The 17,129-nt window shown below is 42.1% G+C and overlaps 1 protein-coding gene across 4 annotated transcripts in view; it reads left to right on the top strand.

The window, feature by feature from the left end:
- TACC2 (transforming acidic coiled-coil containing protein 2) overlaps positions 1 to 17,129 on the top strand; it is a 57,300-nt gene that overhangs the window by 11,352 nt on the left and 28,819 nt on the right. For all 4 annotated transcript variants that reach the window (XM_066554148.1, XM_066554149.1, XM_066554150.1 and 1 more), the window contains exons 2-3: positions 6,381 to 6,544; positions 13,066 to 14,368. In XM_066554148.1, the coding sequence (XP_066410245.1) occupies positions 6,381 to 6,544; positions 13,066 to 14,368 (1,467 nt within the window). The remainder of the gene's footprint in view (positions 1 to 6,380; positions 6,545 to 13,065; positions 14,369 to 17,129) is intronic.

Raw genomic sequence — 17,129 nt, forward strand, 5'->3', positions numbered from 1 at the left:
CTTGAATTATGATGCAGAGCTGTGTTTGTTACAGTCTAAAAAAAAAAAAGACTAAAAGACAGTGTATGTCTCTATATTGGGTTTGTGTAACTGAACCACAAATGATGCCACAAGATGAATTATGACAGATTGCCAGTTATTTAATTTTATATAAACAAAAGGGAAAAGCCCTCAAATATAAAATGTAATGAGCAGTCATTTTCCCCCTCTGGACTCTGCATGCATTTACAAGAATCTGTCCATGCTGTTTAAAGGCCCCAGCCTGGCTGGGTAAGGCAGACTTGAACTGAGCTCCCCAAGAGCACTGAACTTGATGAATTTCAAAGGTCCCTTCCAACCCAAACTTGTTTTATGATTCTGTGTATGTGCAGCAGTTCAGAGGCAGAGCTGAGAGCAGGACTGATCTTCATCTGGAGAGATGTATTGCTGGAACATCCTGCCTTGGTGTTCTTTTTGTGTTGTAGCTTACTTGGGTTTGAGAGATTTTTAAGAGAAGATCATTTTAACCATTGAAAATGACACCTGGAAATCTGAAAGAGTTCTATCAGATTTTTGCAGTGAATGAGCTTTGACTGAAATGAATGCATATTTCTGTCTGCCTTGTCTCTCTGGCTTTAGAAACTCTAAAGCTTGGAGTTACTGAGTGTCTTTCCAGATCTATCAGCCTGTGTGGGCCTTGCCACTGCAGTAAAAGTGCCTGCTTAAGTAACACACAACCAGATTGACCTCAGAAGGATGCAGCCACTCCTGCACCCTTGGTTCTGGGCTCATCAGTAAACCACACCTGAATTATTCATGCTGGCTTTATGAGGATCATCTCTGAAAATTATCGATGGAGGTGAAACTATAGAACTCATTCTTCCTTTTTATTTCCAGCTCATCTCCCAGTGGGAGATACCCAGAATGAAAGCCAAAATTAATCTTCAATACTAAATTGAACAATCTAAAAAGTTGGTTGGTTTTTTTTTTTTTCTCCTTTTCTCTCTGATTGAGTTTCCTCTCATGGTGCATGATAAATTGTTCAGTAAATATTCATGTGAAATTTATACCTTAAATTTATGATATAACAGCTGCAAATGCTTTGCAGGGCCAGGCCTGATGGAATCTGTTTCCTTCAGGTCCTGCCACAGATGGTGCTTTTGCATTAGCACTGCAGTCTTTGCTCATCTGGGTCCTTCATGCCATGGCCTTGGACTCTGTTTGCCTCAGGTCCCTGCCAGTACCTGGTGCTGAGAGCTGAGAGGATCCCCTGGTGTCAGATTCCTTGTTTGAGTCCTGAGGCTCAGGGAATAGGTCTGCAGAGAGCTTTAGTGAGGTTTACATTTCCTGGAGGCGATGGATGTACTTGGACAGACATTTTCCCCTTGAGCTGCAGCTCTAGCCAGTTGTAAAGAACATGGGGATCTAAAGATGAGATGGGAAAAAAAAAGACAAAATACCCATTTCTGTCTCCTCTCCCTCAAGGAGTCCAGCTGTACCTCAGGAAAAGACTGCAGGAGTTACTACCAGCTAAAACTGGTCAGGGAGGAATTGCTCATCTTCTGAGTCCTCAGTCTCTCTGTACACCTCCAAATGTCACTCACACTACAATCAGAGGGCAATCTGCAAACATCCAAATAAACCTTTGCAGTCCTTGCTTTCATTGCATCTCCCTCTGAGCACTCTTGGGTGGCAGTGGAGCACAGTTTGGTTTTGTTGTGTGTGTGTTGTAAGATTGCCTGGTTTATTTCCTCCCAATGTGTCCTATTTCTAAATACACCCTGAGAACAAAATTGTCATGACAATAAAATATAGGGGAAAAACAATTGGTGAACAGAGTTTTTTGAGTAGCAGGGAGAAGGTTGAGTTTGTGGAGTGCTGGAAGGGCATCAGTGATATTGCTGACAGGTAGGAGAGACCTCAATTAATCCAGGTCACATTCCACTAATTAAGGAAATAAACCATACTTTTTCCTAAGTGCAAAGTTTGGAAGAAAATGTGCAAATTGAAATAGAGTCTGTTCACCTTTGTTTTTGTGGAGCAGATCCTCCTGAAGCCAGTCTTCTTGTTAGCTGTGAATCCACAACCCTGGCTGATGGAGAGCAGCTCCTTTGGCTCCATCTCCCTCTCCTCACTCCCAGCACAGGCAGCACTCCTCAGTAATGCAGCTCCAACTCCTGGCTTCAGAAATTCATAATATCACCCCCTATTTCCTCTCCAGATTGTTCATATTGCACATCAATAGATCAGTACTCCATAAAGTAGTCAGGCATGTTTGTCTTTTTTCCTGAAGCAGGCTATACGCTAAATAGAAATTCTATATCGATTTAGCATTAAATGAAGTAACCCTACAAAAGCTGTGGAGCTCCCTTGACACATCCCAGTTCCAGTTTTGCTCCCTTGAGCATCTCCGTAGGAGGTGATGCTCCTGAGCTCAGTCCTCATGTCAAAGTCCTGCTTTTAAATTTCTTTTATATTCTCTTTCCCTGCTATGGAACGAGAGCAGGGAGCAGGGTGGCACTGGCTGTGCTGCTGCAGTGTCAATATTGGAGGAACCCAAGGCAGATGGCAGCATTCCCACCACAGCCCAAGGCCACAGCTCTGTTGAAAGCCACTTTTTAATGAATTGAGTTTTCTGGTGGCAACTGGGGTGACCTCACTCACTTCAGAGCTGTGTCTGCCTGGCAAGGGCAGGCAGGGAGGAGAGGCTGGGGAATGAAGAAATCTCATTCTTACTTTCCAGCTACACTGAAAAAAGGCAATTTTTCCTTATGGAAATCAGGGAGGATTTCAATTGTAAGAACCTGTGGTTTATAAAAAAGGTAATGTAACTTATGAGGCTGGGTTTCCACATGGCCAGAGGTGAGGAAAAGAGGTCAATCCTGGTTCTGCCTTCAGTATTTCCTCCAGAGATTTATGTAACAGGCTGGGCAAGAGCTCAGACTTCCCATATGAGAGTGGGAGTGCTCAGGCTCCTCAAGTTGATGCCAGATTTCATTGGTCTGGTCTGATTCTTGGATTTCCCTGTTCTCCCCTGCTGTGGGACCCTATCTGTATGTGCTAGATTTACTGTTTACTGGTGTCTTTCAAGAAGGGACATGAAAGAGACAGACTGAAAGAATGTTTTGTGACTTCTGTGATCTGTATTTTTTCAGTTGTTATGTATATAATCCAGAGGATACAGGTGGAAAGAGTTGTATGACATGCTATGAGGGTAAGCTCCCACTAATGTCCCAGGCTCCTTCCTGTAGTTCCCACTTCATCACTGCCCCACAAACAAGTCCTGCAGCCTCACACTCTGCTTCATCCTTGGCTGGAGCTTCAGAATCATATTCTAGAAGGCACAAAACTCTTCCTTTGCTGACAACCTTCCCACAGCTGGACCTGTGGTGGCTGCTCCTTGTGCAGCTTTGAGTTGGTGCCGGCTCTCAGGATGTATCACAATTTGGCAATCTTGCTTTGCACCAAGAACTGTACAGCAGCAGCATTATTTCTTTTTGTCCCATGTATTCCCTGAGTTTCTCAGAGAAAAGGCATTGTGAATTGAACTGGCTGAAATACATAATTTCCTTTTCACAGAAAATCCTGTTTTTCTGGGAAAATCTTTTCTTACCATTTGAACGTAGGACTGTGGTCTTAAAAAATACCTCGTGTAAGAGAGATCATCTGTATTTTCACTAAGGAAAACTGAACACAAGATTTAATATTTCCAGGATGCATGTTGACTTTGGAGCATAGTACTGGAATGTGCTTCCAGGCTTTATGCCCTTGCCCAGATCCCAGGCCATGATAAAGAAGGTTTTTCTGGTATTAAGCTTCCCTTCATGTTTCTTTGTTAAATAGAATTTTCTTTGTGAGCACAACTGCTTCTCATAACAAGGATTTGAGTTATGGTTAAGACAGTTCTTACTTGATTGTACTAGCTGAAAATCAGGAGTGTTGCATCAGAATCTTTTGGGAATTATTAAATATTGGCAAAACAAAGCCTTTTTCTGGACCTCAGGCACCTCAACTGTCTGTCCACAGACTCAAGAGGTTTCCCAGAGTGGAAACTCATGCAGTGAACAAAAAAGAGCAAGTATTTCTATTTACTTCAAATGGTTTTGCCCAATTCATCCAAGGAGGAGACCAAATAAACAGAGGGGCCTCCTTTAAAAGGTAGATAAACAGGCACCGATTCTCTCCATAATTTAACTAAGGAGGACACAGAACTGCTCCATCAAGGCAGTTTAACAAATCATTCTTTGAGTAGGATATGAAAATAGAGGTTTTTCCATTCCAGTTTCTGTATATGTTATGAGTCCTGTACAGACAGTTTGGGAAAAAGGAGTCTAAACATTATTGTTTGAGTGTTTCAGAGCTAGACTTTGAGTTCAAATTGTAAAGGGTGAAACATTAATTAAGTGCAGCACAATGAAAAACTACATGAAAGCCTGAGAGATATGAATTACTTCTCATTTTGTTGGTTTAGATGATAACTTCCTGGGTTTATTTTTATGACACTGGGAAAATATCACACAACTCTGTTTCTCTTTGATTCTTCAACTTTAAAGTTTCCTGAACCAGCTCCATGGAGGGAGGAGAAAGCTTATTTGTTGTTGTTGTTGAATACCTATTGTGAAGCTTTATTTATAGAAGCCCTTTGTTTGCAGATGTTCTTTAAGCTTAAAATATGTAGAACTTAAAACATGGTGCATCTTTGGAGGGCTATGATTTGAAATGATGCAGTGTGCCTGTTCCAGTCTGACTGTTCTGTGGCCTGAGGAATGAGGATGGTTAAAGAAGTGGCACAAAGGGTTTTTGAGGAGCAGATATAATGGAAAGCCAGACACAGTGGTTTTGAGCTGTGTGGTTTGGGGAGAAAAAAAGAAATCTCCAAACACCTGAAGTTATAACCTAGTAGAACTCTTTTTGCTTCAGGGGTGATGAGCCAGGATTTGGTTGGCACAGGGTCATGGTGTGCATCCCAGTGGGGTGGGAGCTGTCTCTGGGATTCTGCAGAGAAGAGGGAGAGGGAAAATTGGGACCACTGTGCTCCTTGAGGTGACACTGGGGTCTCTTCTTCCCCAACTCTCCCAAGGCTTTATACTGTGATAGAATTAGGCAAACGAATGTAAATCCTGTGTTTGTATTTCTCCTGACATGGGGCTGCTTAAAATAATCAGGGGTCTCAGGAAACCAAACAGTCTGGCAGCTCAGAGCTACCTTCTCACTCAAGCAAAATGAGAGGAGCCCTTGATTTGGGCTGGCCTGTGGAGTGCTTCTGGATGAAATGGCTTCTCATTTTATGGCAACACAGAACCACTGGGAAGAGGCAAATCTGTCCTGTCCTTCAGCAAACTGCTGTGTTCAATTTACTTCATTACAGACCAACAGTCCAAAACTGCATCTGACTAACAGAAACTCTTACTGAATGTATACTGAACATATGTTCAGTGCATATTGAATATGACACCATTGTTACTGCATTCCTTGCTCCCAAACAAAGGATGAAATGTTTATCATTTGGGCTCAGTTTAAGTATGATCTATAGTTTCCAGACCTAGAAGGACAGTTTCTTATGGCTATATACCTCTAAGAGCAAGTGGTGTGTCCTTGAATGGTTTATATCTTTAATTAATGTTTGTGTTCCTCATCATTTTGTAGAGTTGCTCCCTTTCAAGCTTGTGTTTCACTTGAATTACTCCATTTTGAGTGCTGCTGTCTCGTTCCTGGGCTGGCATCAACCCATGGTGGTCTCTGTGTTTTTGTGTCCCTGTGAGCACATGGTGCCACAAAAGGATTATTTCTAATACTAGGTTTCCATGCATTTTACAGGCTGTCTTCCCTTGTGTCACAAGGTCTGTTTGAAAAGGGCTCTGGTAAAATTCTGCTGAAAATAGAATGTAGTATTGCCATGGGAGGAGGATGCACAGGAGTTGGCTGCACCTCACCTTCATGTCTGCTCTCTCACCCTTGAGGGCACACAAAGAAATTTGGTGTTGTTTTAGATGTTTGGGGTTTTTAAATGAAGCTAGGAAATTCTCTTCAGAAGAGTCTTTTTATTTGTATTTTTTAGTTAATTTAGGTGTGCTTATGCAAGGGAGTAGCACAGGGGTATTGGTCTTTGTGGGTGAGCCACCCTCACACTGCAAAGCAGGATTTGCAGGATGGATTCATTTCCAAGTGTGTGTTCACTTCTGTAATTCAAATTACATGAATCCTTGTCTAGGGAGAAAACCACAGCCATGACATCCTGCTCTGGAAGCCATCCTGGAATGTCAGGTCTCCTTTGGGAAGCACAGAGGTAGCCTGAGAGCTGAGGTCTGTGCCACCAGCTCAGGAATCCCAGTGCTGCCAAGCCTGACCTGCAAACATGAATTCTCACTGTGCTCACCAGTTTCTGTTTTGATTCTCCCCAGGAGCTCTGACTCCGAAGAAGCATTTGAGACCCCGGAGTCCACTACACCTGTCAAGGCACCACCTTCACCTCCACCACCTCCCCCTGAAGCAGCAGCAGCAGCAGAAGTTGTTGCAGACGTAGCAGAGCAAGAAATAAAACCTCAGCTGCCCGTGGAAGATACAGGTAATGAGTGGGACACGTTACTGGGGGAGGTGAATGTGCAGGGAGGTGTTTCTCTAAGCACTGGCAAGGAATTAATGCTAATCAGTTGGCTTCTGGAATATTAATTAATTACCCATGCAGAGAGGGAAAAAACCCTGTTGCCTCCTGGAATAAAGTAATGGAGAATCTGTTCATAACATTTGAAGAATATTAAAGAAAGAGGTGCTCTCTAGAAAAAAACTTTCTTCCTTTTGAACCAGGCTTCTTTTTCTAGGATTTTTACAGAGTCCATTGAGTAGAAAAAAGAGATGTGGTTTGCAGATGCAGATACATGTGTGAGCACTGTTAACTGTGACAATTAACAAAATGCCACTTGCAAATGTGTTACTGGAACAGGAGGTAGTCAAAAAACAGAATTACTGATTTTATAGGAGGAACATGGAGCTACATATGAATGTATGTATGGTATACATATGTGAAAATTGGTTCATACTGGGAAAATAAAATCTTTAAAAAGGGAGAATTGTGTTTAAAACCCAAAGAAATTCTTTCCCCCAAAAAGTGTTCTTTGTTCTCCAGATTGAGTAATGGAATATGAGGGAGTAGAAAGCATGCTATTAGCCCAAAATAGCTTTGTTTGGGCTGTCAGATGACAGCTCAACAGCTTGAGACTGAATTCCCCATTGTGCTGTCTTTTTTTCCATCTGAAAGTCAAGTCATCTTGATCACCTGGCTAAATTGTATGCAGATAATATTTTTCCCAGCAGTCTAAAGCTGCTAAACACTTGTGTTTGGAAAGAGTTGTAGCATCCCACCAAAGGGAGTTACTCATTAAGCAATGCTGTTTAGGATCTTGATTTATGATAGGTTTTTAAGAAGCTTCAAGGATTTTCTACTAACTGATTTCACAAAATAAAAAGTAAATACTGAGGCACCCTGATGCTTTTTCCTTTCTGCTGTTAGAGTTCCCTCATCATTGTAGCAAAAGTGACTCATTTTGCATATTTTTTCCTTTTTTTAAATCTTTGGCAATCCAATGATTACAAAATAAGTACTCAGAGAACAAAAGAACACACATGCTGAACAGGGTTGGAGTGTGCTTTTAATTACTGCAGTAGATTATCTTCAAGCCCCTGGTTACACATGTGCTTCCCTAGCACATGTGATTCTTGTCTCCTTCCATCCCAGTTTCCCCCCTCCTTTTTTTTTTTTCAGATTTTTCTGAAGAAAAGTGGGAAACTGAATTTAGCTATTCACAGCCAGTGTGAACTTTATTGGAGGCCATTGGATGGCAGAGGGGAAACCAGTTCATTTGCAAATCAGATTGTCCATGGGAGGCAAGTTACAGCAAAATGACAGAGATGTGTTCAGTGATCCAAAATGATGCAAAATACAATTAGACAACAGGGGAATTGATTGGAGGGGAAGAAGATGCATAATGCAGAAAAAATCCAAATGTAGGAGGGCAGCAGAAAGCAATTCATTTGTTTTGGAAATCTTTAGAAGAAGTAAATAATAATAAGACTATAGTTTAGGTGTTTAGAAATGAGAAAAGTTAAACATTTTGTACTGTATAAACCCCTTGAGTGTCTTCTAGTTTATTTATTTCATAAGTTATGCATGTGGCTGCACACAAAGAGAATTGTGGTCCCTTCCTCAGGGCTCAGGGGCATTAAAGCAGAGTTCTTGGGTGGCACCATGCAGCTAAAACCCAGGTTTCACTAGAGGAGGAGTGAGGAATATGGGCAGCTGGAGAGCCTGGCACAGGGAGAGGCAGCAGTGTCCTGCTGGGCTCCTGGTCCAGCAGCCACATGGCTTTGTCTTCACTTGGGATGGGTGACAGAGCGTGTTTGGGAGGAAGGAGGGAGCACAGCAAGTGTTTAAAGGATTCTTTCATCTCTAGCTGACAATAATTACTTATGCAGATGGCTGCAGTTGTGTTGCATGATATCATTAGCACAGCAGCTGGACCCCCCCACTGCTGGAAAGGCAAGAGCAGAGGTTTTAATTAGGTTGACTTCAGTGGTCCTTTAGTAAATATGATGAAAGTGAACTAAGCTGGACTGGTGCTGGGCTTGTGGCAGCTCCTGGTGGGGTAAAACCTGCTGCATGGCTCTGGTCCATCAGCAGCAGAGCAGAGGAGGGGAGTCAGTCTGAGGGCCAGTCTGGAGGGGAAGAGGAGCAACAGAGCAAGGATGGAAACTACCCCTGAGCCCCAGGACTTGCCACCAATGAGCCCTTCCATTCCTCCCTAAATAATTCTGGGAAACACGGGTTATAATCTCACATTGGAGTGTTTGAAGTTGCAGTTATTATTGCCATTATTTTAAATTATTGTTACTTGTCTCCTCAGCTTCCCATAGCAGTGTCCTCTTGTCCCTTGTTTCATCCATCTGAGCACCAGAATGTCCCCCAAGCCCATTCTCCCAAGTACTCTGGTTTTGGCCAGGAATTCCTGCCTAGGAACTTTCTGTCACCCCCACTGCCTTCCCCAGGTGATTACTGAATTCAGATTTTATTCAGGGGAAAGTGAGATCTGGAGTCCCCTCTGTGCCTTACAGCCCAACAATCAGGATATGGGGTACCTATTTTTGAGTCCTTCTGGTGCCAGGGAAATTCAAGGTCAGGCTTTCCAATAGACACATTATGGTCCAGACAAAAACAAATTAAATTTTTGGTATGGACAGCATTCTTCTTCAGAGTTTTTCTTCTTGAAGCCTGATATGGAAAATTTGAAAAGAAACTTTTCTATACAATGTTAGAATACATCTTAGAATAAATGACAAAAGTATTTTTACAGAACTTTAAACAAGTGGTACTAATTGATTTTCTGACATCAAAGGGTTTCCATAAGAAGAAGGAACTTGAAGTAAACCATGTTTCAAAATTTCTAGTGTAAGGCAATTCCAATTCCTATATGCTTTTGGCATTTTTTCCTCATAACATAGTAACTGGATGCATGGTGTATGCATTTTCCAGAGGTTTGCCTTTGTTTGCTTTTTCTCTAGAAAACAGAACTGATATTCAATTTCTTCTCTATTTGCTTATTACATCTGTTTAAACGTTATTGCTAAGCCTGTCAGAAGAGTGTTTCATTTTGTTTCCAGATCAGCAGTCTTGAGGCCTATTTCCAGTTTATTTCTGCTTTAGAGATGCTTCAGCAAAGTAGCCCCTTGCCTTGGCTACTTCTGTAAAAAAGCAACAGGAATTTGTTTTGTTTATTAATGCACACAGTGTTACAATATTTTATTCATGTTCTCAGGCACGGGGTGGGATTCCTGGATCTGTCCTGTGCAGGGCCAGGAGTTGGACTTCAGTGATCTTTGTGGGTTCCTTCCAACTCAGGATATTCTGTGATTCTGTGACTTTCTAGCAACTTCTGGTTCTTCCATAGCAGGTGCCAGGTGAAAATGCCAAGTATTAAATACGCCAGGTAACTCTTAATATTTAGGTCTCATCACCTGGATACAAGAAATCTGAGATTTATATTGTTGAGTTTGGGTTTGGGAATTTTTTTTATAGTTGATCCAGTGAAAATGTGGTTGGAATCAGAGGAATTTCCCAGTGGAAGGAGCAGAACTTGGACCTTCTTTTTTAATTAATGAAATTGGGGGTTTGAGGAACTTGCCTGGTTTTTTTATTGCAGTGTAAGTTCCCCAGCTATCCTCCAGGTTCTTGGAGAGCTTTATAAAATTTAATATCTTCTTGTGGGCAGCTCCTACCAGTATAAATTGTGGGTGACTCAGTGCTAATAAAAGGTGTAAACCTGGTTTAAAATGTTGTGCTGCTCTCTCTCTAGGGCAGGTAAATCCTGCCTTAAATCCCATAGCTGGTGTTGTAGTATGTTCCTTTGTGCTCAAACTGCATTTTAATAAAATACTGTAGTGATACTGATTGGCTTGATTTTGTGTTGTGAAAGGACAAATGTCTCTGCTCTCTGAATAGGCTGTTAATGTCAGGAAAGTGTGGTCTTCATGACTTTGTAGTAATAAAGCCTTGAGTACCATTTATGCCTCCTGCCCCAGCAATTCTGCTGCTACCAGGAGCGAGCCAAAAGAGACTGACAGCAGCATTTCTCTACTGCCAAGAGCTGTTTGCTGAGACAGTTTCACATCTTGTTTCATAAAGAAACAATAAAAATATCGAGCAGCGCTCTGCAGAAATCCGTACTCTTGAGTAGAAAGGATTTGATGAGGAGGAAGTCATGAAATAAGCAGTTAAAGAAGATTAAAGCCTTGCACTGTGTGGAGCCCACAGAATTGAAATGTTGCTTTGTTGGGAGTAGATGCAAAGCCTTGCACTCCTTTTGTATGATGCATCCCAAACCTCAGCCTCTTATTTACAGTCCAAGTCCTGCAGGGCAATGGTTTATTTTATTTTATTTTATTTTATTTTATTTTATTTTACTTTGTTTTAGTGCATGTATATAACTACTTGGAGCAAGGGCCTCGATGCTGCTGAGGGCTTTGACGTAGGCAGGAATGCAAACAGTGCATAACTGCAGATGACTCCTCGTTCAGATCCCACTTTGATTTCATGCTGACCTACATTTGTACTCCACTGGCATCCCAGTGTTTATTGTGATGTGTTCCCCTGAAGTGCCTTCCAGTCTCCTTTCGGGGTGAAAGGGACAGATGAGGCTGATGCTGGAGGTCTGTGTCACTCTCTGAGTGCCCTTTGAAGGAGTCCCATCAGTGTCACCAAGTGATGTGTGTGTGAAGTGGGCACCAGCCTAATTAATGACCCCTCAGCCAGGCTGAAACCAAGCCCAAACCAGTGGGGATTAAGGAGAAAAATAAACTGTTCTGAAGTACTGCCACGCTATTAGCATTCATTTAGCAAAAAAAAAAACCACATTAGAATATTATTTTAATTGATGTATCCTAGTGAACTTCCACAGTCTTAAAAGAGAAACTGCGTAGCTGTCATCCCTTTGACAGTCTCTGGAAGTACATGGTGCCACTTTGGGAAATGTGTCCAATTCCCTTAAAAATCCTTTTCTGTGCTCTACACCCATAAATAATAATCCTTGCAGACACACCATTTCTTCTGAAACAAAGGAAATCTTTTTTTTCCCTTTTCTTAATCCATTCATAGCTTCTCACTAAAATAATAATTGATTGTCTGTATGGCTTTTATGAACAGTGTTAATGAATGTAGCAGAGCAAAATGAGAGTTTTTCTGCAAAACATGTCAGGATTGGAATGAAAAGGATGAGCAGAAATGTCTCTAAAATCGTTTAGGGCTGAGCAAAAGACTCATTTTTGTTTGACTGTTTTTCTTTATAATTGCATAATTAAAAAAATATGACAGTGTGAAGAAGGCTGTGTTGCTCCAACAGGAAACACGGGGGCATTTTGCTCCTCTGTGAGAGCTGTGAGCAGCTGGCTCAGCCCAGCCTGAGCTGGGGGCTGGAGAGAGCGGTCCCAGGTCTGGGGTACCCCATAGGGACACACAGGGCCAGAGGCGTCCCTGGTTCATTCAGGTCAGAGTAGAACAGTCACAGCAGGAGCAAACCATATGCAGGATTTGTAAAACATTTGCATAATCAACTTAATGAGCTGGAAGGCAGCAAGGACCATCAACTTCCTGCTTTTCTACCTCTCTATTTTCTGATTTTTTGTTATTCACTCTTTTTCTACTTTGTCCAATAGTTGTTTTATCCCAAGTGAAGAGACTCCTATAAATCATTTTAGGATTCTATTCAATAAGAAAACCTTTAATTGCAGCGGAAAGCTGCTTGGATTAAGAGTTTTGACATAAATCTCTCTACAAAATTTTCTTTTCATCAACAAGTTAGAACTACACTTGGAAAAACCTGGTTTAAATAATCAGTAGGGAGCTTTTAGCTTTTTAAAAGAAGATTCTTCAACTGAAAATATTTGTGGAGTTCTCTAAATGACCTTGTTTAGTTTCTTTTACCTTTACCATAATTTATTTCATATTAAGTTCTCAATTATTCATGTCTTTTTATAAACTTGTAATTATTGACTGCTTGGGGCAGACAGAGGAGCAGCCTTGATGGGTTGTGGAGAGGAAACCATTTTCCTCTGGGTAAATTGGTAAAAATAGCACATGGGAAACAAAACTTAAGGTCAACATGTAGTTACTGAAGCACCAGTCAATTTACAGGAGATTTACTTCATAAAAGCTCTGACACAATTGTGTGAATTCTTTATAGTAGTAGAAAATGGGAGTAAGAAAGTGCTTTATGTGCAGTTTTTCAGGTATTGGCAATATTTAGCATATTATGGTAATATCCATCTCTGTAAGTGATAGTTTAGAAGAGGTGCTTTAGAGGTACTGCAAGTACATATTTTGTCTTTTTGTGAAACTTGCCTTGAATCCTGTTCTGGGGAGAACAGATCTGTTTTTTTCCTAATCTGGTTCAGCTATTGAAAAAGTCACTTTGGTTTGCTTAGTCAATTTGTATGATTTTAACACCTTTTACTTGTAGCAATATTAGATTGTAATAAAACCTCGTAAGCCCCAGTTCAGGAAAGGTGTTTGAAGTGCACTGAGTTCTCTGTTTGCTCCCACAGGGCTGTGTTCAGAAGCTGACCCCGTAACCGATGTGTCACACAGCGAGCCAGTTCAGGAGAGCCCCTTCCGTCCCCCCTGCCATTCCTTCTCCGCTGTCTTCGACGAGGACAAGCCCATAGCCAGCAGTGGAACCTACAACTTGGATTTTGATAACATTGAGCTGGTTGATTCTCTCCATGCCTTAGGACCGAGCTCTGCAGAGCCCAAGAATCGTGACCCCAAAGCAAATGTCCGGAGAAAATCCACGGATTCGGTCCCAGTGTCCAAATCCACGTTGTCCCGGTCTCTCAGCCTGCAGGCCAGTGATTTTGATGGAGCATCTTACCTTGGCAACAGTGAGACATTAGCACCCTCAGCAGATGCCTACAGTACTGGTTCCAGCAGCGCTTCCAGTACCCTCAAGAGAACAAAAAAACCCAGACCAGCTTCCGTAAAAAAGAAGCAGTCAGCCAAAAAACCTCTGGATGCTCCACTGGTGAAGGAAACCCCACAAGAACCGCCTGAGCTTGGCCAAGCAGCTTGTGAGGACAAAGCACCTGAGGTGAAGGCTGACTCAGCAAAGCCTGAATGTACTGAACCTTCCAAAATCTCTGCTGAGAAAGAGGAGGCCCCATCTGTGCCTGAGGGATCTGAGCCTTCGGATCCGGACCGTTTGGAAGGGATTAGTGCATTTAGCTCCGGGGGCAGCAAGGTGCAGAACTCCCCCCCTGGCAGCAGGAAAACGCTGCCTCTAACCACGGCCCCCGAGGCCGTGGAGGTGACTCCACCAGACACTGGGGGACAGGAGGACCCTCCCATCAAAGCGGTGAGGCTGGAGTTTGATTATTCTGAGGAGAAAGGGGGGAGCGAAGAGCAGCAGGAGAGCGCTCCTCCTCCCAAAAAAGCAGGGAAAAAGCCTGGTGCTAAAATGCCGCTCCGGAGGCCAAAGACTAAAAAGCCGGTGGAGAAGCTTGACAATGCTCCAACCACCCCGACCAAGTCGCCCACTGATCCAAACGAAATCCCCATCACTAAAGGCTCTTACACTTTTGATATCGACAAGTGGGACGATCCCAATTTTAACCCCTTCTCATCCAGTACAAAAATGCAGGAATCGCCCAAACTGCCTCAACAAACGTACAGCTTTGAGCCCGACATGTGTGAGGACTCCATTGACCCTTTCAAGTCTTCTTCTAAGATTGCCAGCTCGCCTTCCAAATCTCCAGCTTCCTTTGAGATACCAGCCAGTGCCAACGAAACAAACGGGATGGAAGGAGACAGCCTGAACAAACCTGCCAAGAAGAAGAAGACGCCACTAAAAACGTAAGTTAAAGGGCAGAGACGTTTCTAGAATAGAAGCAGCACATCCCTTAGCACAGTTACACAGGATTTATAGCTCAGTAGGGAGAGGGAGGTGACTTTGGGTGTTGGTGGCCACAATTGGAGTCATGCTGACCTGTTCCTGCTCTCAACCTGTTTCCTCAATAATTTGATATTTCCAGAACTACCAAGCCACGTTAGGCAACTGCATTTTTCAAGTCTTTGGGCTCAGCGTAGTTCTGAACCTGGTTAAATTTAATCAGTTACATACCCAATTTTATCAGTTACATACCCAATTTTATAGGTTACGTACCCAATTTTATCAGTTATGTACCCAATTTTCTGTGGCCTCGTTCTGGGAAGTTGATGCTGTTTAAGATGACCAAAGTAATTCCACCAGCACAACTATTTTATGAATCATTGGTTTTGAGTGTGGGATGTGAAATAGTGACAGTGAAAGGCAGTGACAAATCTCATATTGCAAACAGCAGGAAGATGGTTTCATCCAGTGACTTATGGTTTTTAAAAGAAAATAACCTAGAACAGAAGAGTGCAGTATGGAAATACATTTTTATATATATTTATATATATACACAATTAAGAAAAAATTCCTTTTTATGAAAGAGCTTACAACTGTGCAGAAAGTTTAAAATATCCAAAACTACTATATGGTAGGGAAATATCCAGCTTTTAGACATGGGTGACAAATTCCAGGATAAATTTGCTCTTAGATATTTGGTTAAAAACCTCTCTAGCTGGTTGCTGATTTGCATGTTGCTTTATCTGCTTAGATATGGTTATTTTGAGTTGTTGATCCCTAAGTTTAAGTGTCCCATATATCTGAAATTTATCTCCTGTGTATATCTGTAAGAAAGTATCTCAGTTCAGGTTCCTTTATGGTTTAAATGTTCCAGCTGACTAACAAAAATGGGAGCAAATTTTTAAAATGCCAATTTAAGATAAGAAGATAACATGGTTAATGTAAAGCAGTACAAAAGCTGATCTCCTGTACAGGGTGAAATGGAGATTATTCAGATTTTTCTGAATAGCCTCCTACCTTCTAAGCTTCTAATTCAAGTCCCTTGTCAGATTTGAGGAAGCTTGTGACTTTATTTTATTTTCTTTCTAGGGGCGTTTCTGACTTACTGATAGTTTAGTTGTGTAGTTGAGTTGTTTTCTTTGGGGGAGAAGCCTTTTTTTTTCCTGGTGTTGCTACTTTTTGAGGTTCACCTGAAACTTTGTGGCAAATGACATTTTTCCAAGCCTGCAGTCCAAACTGATTTGGTCCAAACCAAGAAGATTTAAAAGTCTGACAGCAAGAGAGGAACAATTTGAATCTTACTGGGGATGTGCAGAGGAGAATTTTAATGTCACCAGATCTTTAAGTTTTTGCAGCCAGCCAGAGTCTCCTTGTGTCTTCCAGTAGCTGGAGTTGACAGATCCCCAGAGTGGGCCTCTTGGGTTCTCCATCTGCTTTGAATACTGGAAAGAATTCCAAAGTTATTAATTTAGGGGGAAAATGAGTTTACAGAGAGTTTACAAAGCCATGTTTGTCCTTGAGAAAATCCATCACAGGAAAATTCTGTCTTGAAATCACAAAGTTCAGTGCTGGTGTTTATCAGGGTGGGGAGGTGAAGCTTCCCCCAGCTCAGGGCTCACAAGTTCTTGGGTCAGAAAGGCTGCAGGAATTCCCAGCCCATGCTTGCCATTGCTTTCCCTGGGTTGTGTTGTGTGTTGCTCACTGCAGCCCTGTAACCTACTTTTGCAAGTGGGTTTTTTTGTTTTTTTTTTTTTTACAAAGATGAGACTGAATGTTAATAACCCATTGCAGCCTGCAGCTGTGGTACTTTCTAGAAGAAAATCACCTTCAGGCTTGAGAGGGGATGCCAGGGTAGGCAGTGGCAGCAGGTTTTATTAGCGCTGTTGAGGGGTGCAGAAATCAAACCCTGTTTGGAAATGAGTTCCTCATGTGGAAAGGCAGTGAGTTCTAGATTAGAGGTGAAGAAGCCAGGCATGAGTTTAAGCCTGTGCTGAGCTTGTACTACCTTGAATCTGAGCCATGTGCTCAGTCTAACATGTGCTAAATCAATAAAAATAAGCCATTTTTGTTCTTGAATGAAACTGCAAGAATTTAAGCATTGACCTCCCTGTGAAAAATGATTTTACAAGAGGTGTGAGCTCGACACAAACCGCTCCCTGCTCATCTCCCTGAGTGCTGAGCTGCTTGGAGACAATCACACTGCTCAGGTGATGCTGAGCAAAGAGCAGCTGATGCCTCCCCAGAGCCAGCTCACAGTGATGAGCAAAAATAAGTGGTTTCTAGAGATATTGCTTGTGCAGGCATTGCTGTGGAAGCCCTTGGATGGCTGGAGGCTGTTTGGAAATGGAAGGTGCCAGCTGTCACGGGCATTGCACGTGAGGAGAGATGAACAGAAGCTGCCAAGCTTATAAGTAAATGAAAATTTCTCTTAGTTCAAGATGTTTGGCAAGGTTTGGTTCTGCTTTGGGGGTAACCAGTTTGCTCTGTTGGAACACCAGGTTAGGTTTTGGAGAGAGCCAAACCAGCTGAGATTTAAAGAAATGTCATTTTCTATCCTGACCTGGGTAAATGGCTTGAAATGGTCAAGTAGCATTTTCTGTGCTGTCACAACACATCAGCAAACATGACAAAACCTGGAATAACTGTGCCCTCTCCTTAAGCTTAGCTGCCATTCAGGAACAGTTTTGCATCTCATATAATGACAAATACTGTGTTCTGAAAAGC

The sequence above is a fragment of the Molothrus aeneus genome, chromosome 8 (assembly GCF_037042795.1).
Source record: "Molothrus aeneus isolate 106 chromosome 8, BPBGC_Maene_1.0, whole genome shotgun sequence".
Taxonomy (NCBI): domain Eukaryota; kingdom Metazoa; phylum Chordata; class Aves; order Passeriformes; family Icteridae; genus Molothrus; species Molothrus aeneus.